The following is an 8,460-nucleotide window of genomic DNA, read 5'->3' on the forward strand; positions in this document are numbered from 1 at the left end:
TTGTGAAGGTTTATTTTTAATTACTGGGTCACCCCCTGCTAACTCGTCCTGTGTTTTTTTTAATTCTGTATGCTCTGAGTGGCAAGCATTTATCAGCATTCTCACATCTTAGGCCATTTTTGCTCTTGTATTGGCCTGCCCTCAGCCAGAGGCGAGAGTCCCACCCCAACTCCTGAGCTCACTCCTTATGCACCACCTCTGTGAAACGGGCACCCGTTCCTGTGTGTGCCAGCTCTGGCTGACATGGGGTTAATAAGTTTTTTGAAAGTAACTTTTACTCAGAGGTTGGCTGGCCATCAGTCTGCAGGTGGTGAGTGAGGTGGTGAGGTGGCTTTTGCATCACTTATACTTTTGGGTCTTTTCCCCCCTTAAATTCTTAAGCTGTCATTATCTCCACTCACGAGGTTTTTTTCTCACTTTTGCCCTTCAATTCTCTTCCCATGCTGCTGGGAGTGAGCAAGCAGCCAGGTGGGGGCTTACCTGCCTGTGGGAGTCAACCCACCACACCATGGCAGCCAAGTGTCACTGAAATCGATGCAAAAATAGTCTGGAGAAAATCTGAGCACAATTACTAGTAAGGAACTGAATGTTAAAACATTCTTTAAAATATATAATTTATTTATAAGCATTTATCTGAAATGCAAGTATGACACAGCAAAGGTGGTCTTGAATACAAAATCTTTCCTTGCTCATATGACAAGATAAACCATTTTTTTACCATTAATTTTTCTGTTCTTGAGCCCTAAATGTCGCTGATGTCTTCTCTCAGGCTGCCCATAGAGTGTGCTGTGAAAAAGCTCAGACTCACAGGTTTTGGATTTTTTACATATCAGAAGATAAAATACCTTTGTGAGCTTTTGCAATACAAAAGTAACAGCTTGTGCTTCATCAGATGGTTCTTCATATACAGGTTGTTTCATATCTCCATAGGCAGACATAATAACAGCTTGGAAGAGATTGATCAGGACACAGATCATCAACATCATGAAAGAGGCTAGGAAAAGACCACCCAGCAACCTGTTGGATGAAAACGCAGTATCTCTGAAAGCTGAGACACAGTAAGAGAATACAGTCTGAGCTGAGTGAATCATGTTATTGTAATTCCATTCATGCTGCCCAAACACAAGGTAGCCAAAAGCCATAAATACAAAGAAGCACACCAACACCACGAGGGCCATTGAGGAGATTCCAGGAAGGGCTGCCAAGATTGATCTTTGTGCCAGGCGCACATCATAAAAGAATTGAGAAAATTTTAGAGTTTTCAAAACTGCAAAAAATGCTAAAAAGCCCATAGTAGTCCTTAAAATCTGATCTAAATGAGAAACTGCATGAAAATGAATGAAATTGTTTGGGTGAAGTAAGTAAAACTTCACTATATCTGCTCCCACCTTAAACTTTATGACCTTTAACAGAACAAAAAGGAGGAGTGCTGATTTTAAGCCAAAGTTGATTATATTGTAAATGTTTTTAAGATAATCTTTTTTTTCTTTGCCTATGATATGAAGCTCATCTACAATGTAAATGAACAGAAAGGCAAGCACAACTACGAATGCAAACTTTTCAGCTTCAGTTTGCTGATGAAAGAGGGGGAGTGCAAAAGAGTGTATTGACAAACTTGGTTTTATGATCCCCAAAGGAGACATTTCAAATATGACTGAGATGGTGCAAAAGAGATCTGCATCTGAGTTAAATGTAGTTAGTTCAATGATCACAGCCCATGTCTTTTCATCAAGCCAGTTGCTCTGTTGTAGAACATCCAGCCGTGTTGTCGAACTAGGTCTTCCTTCTTCAGGGAAAAAGTAAAAACTGTATCCTTCTGGTCCATATGTGTGCAAATCTCCATATGAATAATAGATCCACGGAGTCTTGTTTCGCTGGTAAGTGAACCCACCGTAACTGCTGGCATCCTTGGAAACAGTCTGGTTGTCAACCTTTGTCCAAGTGCCAGCATAGTCATCTTTTTCTGGGATGTCACTGCCGTATTTGTGAAGACAGTGGCTTTTACTGATCACAAAGTTATTCACAAAGCTACGAGAGTGGAAACATTTTTTATCAGTACCTTTAGCCCGCACTTGCCTCATCCTAGGCAAACCAATGATTTTGGACCAGCTCTCGTGAAGAAAGGTTGGCTGAATGTCATTATGAATCAAAGGCAAGAACAAGTCTTTCACCCATACGTAGATATGTTCTAACTTATCTACACTGGAGAGTCGTGGAGAGAACTGGCTACGGATGAACCGGTTGTAGTGGAAACTGTTAGCGTTCTCAGTGGAATAGGCAAAAGTTAATAGCAGTGTTAAAAACACAAGGTGACTGATGAAAGTTTTTGTGAAAATAAGTGCCTTGACTTTAATTTTTGCTCTTTTCATCATGTCTGTGATTTCATCAGCTTCTAAAGGCTTATACTGCTTGGTGCCTCTGACTTTAGCAAGTTTTAAGTGCATCTCTCTCATCTCATCAGCACTCATCAGTTCATTAGGCAACTTAATCTCAGAATGCTTTTCCTGAGTTAACCATGTGATGTCTTTGCAGTATTTTGGACAAATCGTACTCACAGCTGAGAAAAAAATGGTTTTTAGAATTGAAAAGATAAACACATCCTGAAAAAAGGAGATTGCAGATGCTAAAAGCCACTCTAATGAAGTCTGATAGCCATAAGCCAAACCATATAAAACAATGAAAAATGATGATATCCCAGTTATAGCTATAACTAGTGCCCATGAGAGATAGATGCACCACCACAAAAAAGCTGTGTGTGGTCTCTTGCGAAAGAGCATGGAGGTTGTGCTTAGTGGTTTCCTTTCTTTCTGAAAATTGTCCCCTTCCTCTGTGCAATTTTTACTGAAAGTGAAATTTGATGATGGCCTTATCTGACAGGCCTTAGCCATTGGAGGGGAATTTGCGGTTATTGTCTGCTCCTCTGGTCCAGTTGCTTTTGCATCTCCTTCAGAAACTGTGCAATCACTCCAGTTTTGGGGAGCTCCCTTGCTTCTTGTCTTTCTGGAACATGGTGGGCTCTGTGAGTTGCTGGGGCCAGGAAGATTCTCCAAAGGATTGATATTGCTTGATTGTGCTGTAGTTCCTGAAAGGTCCAATTTTTGCAAATGTTCCTTCCAGTTCTTAGGTTTTTCAGACAGGAGGACTGGTTGAGGCACACCATGAGGAGAAGGTTCCTTCTGGGAATACTTAAATAAGGCAATTATAATAATATTCACAGGTATGATAAGCAAAGCACTTTCAATTCCTACTGTTATTGATCTCAAATACCTCAAATGTACTGGAATTTCTTCATCCTTGTCAGCATTAAAGAATATAATGTTAACAAGCAAGGTGAATAATAATATCGCTAAACATGAAGACAACCTCTGGAGCCTGCTCAAACTGCCAGTGAAACCGTGAGAAAAAACCGAGAGCCACAGATGGCTCTGTGTCAGGCTGTTAGCAAAATTAACCAAAAAATAATCGATTTTGGGCAGAGGTGTCTTGGGGTTTGTTATGGAAAATGTCCTTTCTATTAAGCGGTCGCCCTTGTCAAGAGAAAGCCATTTCCTGCACATAAAGAACCAGGTCTTCCTGGTGGACATATTCTCAACTTTGGCTCTGCTTAAGAACCAGCTTGGAGATGGGCCCTTGTTATTGTGCCAGACTCTGAAGTAACAAATGTCTCCCAAGTCTTTCTTAGTAGTTAACAGAAAGCAATCAGTGCTTCCCCGTTGGAAAGACAGAAAATGTGGGTGCCGTAAACAATGGACATCACTTGTGCCCTTCTGGCCGATGAGCTGAAGAAAGACATCTGCTTTCGTTCCAGCTCCCCAGCGACTGCCCGTGTATAAAGTGACCAAAAAGCTCACTTTATCAAAGGGATCGTTGTCTGGCAGAACTATAATCTTGTCTTTGCTGTTCCTTTCCACCCTGTCTTTTCTAATGGCCCAGAGGGACAAAAGAAAGTAGACCGCAAAAATAAAGACCACTGTTAAAAGGGTGACTGGGTTTTTAGGTATGTCCGCTATCACGGCTTTTCCCAGATCTACTATATTGGGGGCGACTATTACTTTGGCTGCCAGGAACCTGATGTTGAACATGGATGCGGTTGACATGGTGGGGACTGACGGACTGCTGCCACTCTGCTTCATATTGCAGACACAGTGTACCCTCTGCTGGTTGGTCAAGGAGCCAAGCTGGCACGTGTCTTCTCTCCACAGACTTTGAATCCCATCCAGAAATAGGCACTGATCACTAAAAACGTGTATGCTCACCAGTCTCTGGGATTGATACCTTATGACAGCATGTGTCAGCAAGACAATGGAGATGTTATGAGTGTCTGTACCGCTGTCTTGAACTGTGGCTCTCAGCAATGACTCTGGGAGACAGATAGTATAGGGAGCCTTAATGTTACAGTCAGCATTTGCTGTCTCATTTTTGCTTGAAACTGTTGTCGTGTTGTGAAAAGCAGCAAACGAGGCTATGGGATGAGTATGAGTGATGTTGGTGCCTGTAAATACTAGCACCTTGAAAGTGACTTTTAATTTTGTCAGGATCTGGATGTATACGCTCTTGGTATTTCTGTTGACTTCAAAAAGAAATCCTCCAGTGGTGTAAGTATGTGTTTTATCGGGTCCCATTGCTAACTGAAAAGTTGAAGATTCCTTATCTTTCCTAGCAATAGTAATTTCTGCTCCTTCAGGCACGATCCCTATTAGATCTCCATTAGCCTTCGTCTCTGCCATTTTGAACCCCAAGACCGTTGTTGCGATTTCTGATGTGTAATGTAACCAAGGGAAAGGGTTCTCATCAAACTCAAAAAGGGCAGTGGAAATCACAGCATCAGGGGACAATCCTGAGTAATTTCCCATTTGCAGTGATGGATAAAAGCAATTCAGGCAGGTGTTTCTGTTAGAGAAAGCATTTGCAATGTTCCAGTTTTCATCTTTCTTCAGAGTGATGTTCCAATGTTTTGTTTCCACTAGAGTTTCTGTTTCTCCAGGGACTTTGCCCTGGAAAACTATCCCCGTTAAATTTTCCATGATGGAGAAGACCTGTTTAACTCCATTTCTATTGACATTCCTGGGATTCAGAAGGGCAGCTCTCAGGATGTTGGACAAGCATCTTAGTATTCCACTGGTCTGAATTTCTGCTTCCTCAGACCAATGGCTCTCATTCCTCTGTATCTTCAGTGCTCCTGTTACTTCTATCAGTTTCTTAATGGCAAGGTCTTGTGAATTAATGTTCAATTCATCAGCTTCCTCTGTGACTTCAGAGAGAGAAGCAACTATTTGGTTGATTTCCATTGGGTTGTCAACTGAAATATTCAGGGCTGTTTTAATCAGGCTTTCCCGAAACCGAGCCTTGGGGAGCTGGAGAGTTGGTGTGTCTTTAATATAGTTTAAGACTGAGGCTGCCAGATAAGCCAAATAACCTGCCCTAAAATAATCTCCAGTCTGCAGATAAGATGTCATTGGTGCACTTAAACCGCTCACTGAGGCCAGCAGTTCATGAAACACAACACCTGGTGATCGACTGTGAAGTGGGTTCTGTACCTGGACATATAAATTCACTTGGGTAAATGCCCCAAGGGAATTGCGGACTTGAACGTAAAGTGTCAAGGTGTATTTCTGAGAGGGCACTCCAACTGGGAGAAAAGATGGAGGAGTTATAGGCTGATAACCAAAGTACAGAATTGTGCCAAATGTATTTTCCTCCACAGAAGTTATTTTGGTAGTTTTGGGTACATTGGAAGCTACTATCACTTTATATGTCAGAGGTAAATTGTTGTCGGAAAATCCACTGCATTGAACAACAAACTTTGTCAGAAAGGCTATACCCTGGTGTGGGTTGATGGTACAATTTCCAGCCCTAGGAGGAGAACTGACATTGAATGTATGTCTGTAGATTGAAGACCTACCATCCCAGGTAGTTACTTCTAGCAGAAGTATGTATGATCGATGTGCAGCCTTTGTAAATGTCAGAGCATGTATAGACAGGTAAGCTCCAAACCTCCCCGTTGAGGTTCTGGAAGACCAGTCAAAGCTAATTTCTTTTGAGTTTTCTGAAAAAAGGGACCAGTAGTAGGTGGGCTGGATGTTTGCTCTACAGTTTGTGCATTTTCCCGACAAGGAAAATCTCTCTGTTGGAATTAGAGTGCTACCACAGTTTTCAAGGCATTCCACGTCCAGAAGGGGTGGGGACCCAGGCTGCACACTTACAGTTTGGTCAGCATAACTACTCCTTCTATCCTTTTGAATCACCAGACGAAAGTAGTACATGGAGTTTCCTGGGAGGGATTCTGGTGGCATTGCTTGAACTGGACCTGAGGATGTTAACCATTTCAAATCCCTCTGGGCTGGATGGCATTTCTTTCCTGGGCTGAGTTTCATGTTTTTATAGTCTGACACCTCTTTAGTGCAGTACCAGGTAAAGGTGATTCCCTTTAGTCCTTCCTGTGAATCAGGATCGTGGGATGCAGAGCCATCCAGAGTCCAACCATCAGAAAAACCCACTGTGCGGAACGTGCCTCCTGCAATATTTGCCACCAGGTCGGTCTTCTCTATCAGAATATAAATTTTATCTGAGCCCTTGAGGACTTCTCTTGTGGTAATTGGGACAACCTCTACAGTGAAATAGAACAGATACAATCCATAATCTAAAGTAAAACTGGGAACAGTTATGAGTATCATGTCTACACCATACATCAAAGAAGAGTTTATCGGTTTTGACCAGTCTGGAATAGTTGTTGTGTCCTGAACAGGATAGACTCGCCACAAGGGATAGATACCTATACCAACCTTGCATTTGGTCACCAATCTGACAAAGAGGGTAAAAGTTGTCCCCCTTTTCTGGCGCAGGATAGAGGTGTGAAGAAGAGGTCTCTGAATCCACACAAGTTGTATGAAACAGGCTTCTTGCTGGCAAGCCACTGGTGCTTCTATGGTTTTTGCAGCATAGTTGTTGACTCTGACTCTTAAAACAGCTGATGTAAGTGCACTTCTAGAACAATTCACTTTTGCCACAAACCCTGTGTATTTCTCTGGATCAAAGGGTAAAGCAGAGCGACGGACAAAACGTGTGGTGTTTCTTACATGGTCGTTGTAGGTGTACGTGCTGTTCTGGAGAAGGTTGTCTTTTTGCCTTCCAAAAAGCTGCAGATGGAAGGTCCACTCACACTGCAGCATTGGATGTTGTGCAGGGATAAACCACACTAAATAAGCAAAGCGCTGCAGAAGAGAAGGGGGTCTGCTGCTGAAAACATGGACTTCAAGGTCTTTTTCTGCCGGAGACATAAACAAAGCCCTCTTCTGATTCATATAAAGGTACATATTGAACTTGTACCACTGGAAGCCCACAAACTCTATGGACAGTAAGTAGGAGAGCTCCTTGTGTTGGTAGAACACAGTGTGTGTGTTAGGGCCATCTCTGGAAATAGGGCTGTTGTTTTCTTTGGTTGTGTAAAACGTTGTGTGGTTGTACCTGAAAATGTAAGTGCTCCTGCTGGTCTTCCCTGGGTGAAAATTTACATGGATGGGAACTTCTCTGCCTGCAGTTAGGGTCAGGGTACCATTGAGTAGATGTAGTTCTCCCGTCGATTCCTCAAACCTCTTTCCATCAACATGAAAGTAAATGCTGGTCACCACCATCCCACCCGGGTTCTGAGCTCTGGGAACGGCACAGAAGTTGCTCTGCAGAGTAAAGGAACTGTGGGAATGGAGCCAACCTCCTACAGCCTGCGTGTCCACCAGTCTGTAGGCCAGTGTCCTTGGCGTAAGGGGCTGAAGCCTCCAGGAGAGGCTGAGGGGCTGTTGAGGAACCCTAAGGAGCTTGGAGCTCACACTGAGGACATGCAGCAAGTCAGGCTCTACCTTGAGAGAGAGGTTGAGGCTTATCTGAGGCATCTGCTCGATGCTGACTGAAGCAATGTGGAGCCCATGGTGTCTGTAGCGCACAGTCAAGCGGTAGCTGTAGTAGGTGGCACAGGTTTGTTGCAACTCGGCTGTTGGGTAGACAGCAGGTGACGGCATGTCTTGATGCTCGCTGCTGGGAAGGAGAAGGGTAGAGGGGCTGCCTTCCTGGCTGCTAAAGCGGTACTGCCAGCTGGCGCTCTTGAAGCGGGCACACCAGCCCAGCTCTACTGGCTGCCATGTGTGGATCAGGCGTGTCTGCGGCCAAAGCACAAACAGCCGCATATCCTGTGCAGACATTTCAATGCTCACGTTGCGATGAAGACACCGGGGTGGGGCGCATGAAGCAGACGAGCACTGCACCCTAAGGAGGCTGGCCGAGGGTGTACGAGCGCTTCCTGGCAGGAGGCTCGGCTGCAGCACGACTCGGCCTGACCAGCGCGAGGTGTTCCGCACCGGGGCCGAGTTCAGGTACCAGAAGCATCGTGGTGGGGGTTTCCCTTCTGCCTCCGCTCTCGCTCCTGGGGCGGGCTCGTAATGTAGGTTCATGGTGCCGCTGTTCCACAGG

At 44.1% G+C, this 8,460-nt stretch overlaps 1 protein-coding gene across 1 annotated transcript; it reads right to left on the minus strand.

The window, feature by feature from the left end:
- Window positions 1-689: 689 nt before the first annotated feature.
- On the minus strand, window positions 690-8,456 carry PKDREJ (polycystin (PKD) family receptor for egg jelly; the record flags this gene model as incomplete). The annotated part of the gene is made up of 2 exons (XM_010081935.1): window positions 690-3,017; window positions 3,156-8,456. Coding segments are annotated over 2 exons (7,629 nt in total), but the record flags the coding sequence as incomplete, so codon positions are not given.
- Between the last annotated feature and the right edge of the window lie 4 nt (window positions 8,457-8,460).

This window comes from Pterocles gutturalis, unplaced genomic scaffold (genome assembly GCF_000699245.1).
Source record: "Pterocles gutturalis isolate BGI_N339 unplaced genomic scaffold, ASM69924v1 scaffold6514, whole genome shotgun sequence".
Classification (NCBI taxonomy): domain Eukaryota; kingdom Metazoa; phylum Chordata; class Aves; order Pterocliformes; family Pteroclidae; genus Pterocles; species Pterocles gutturalis.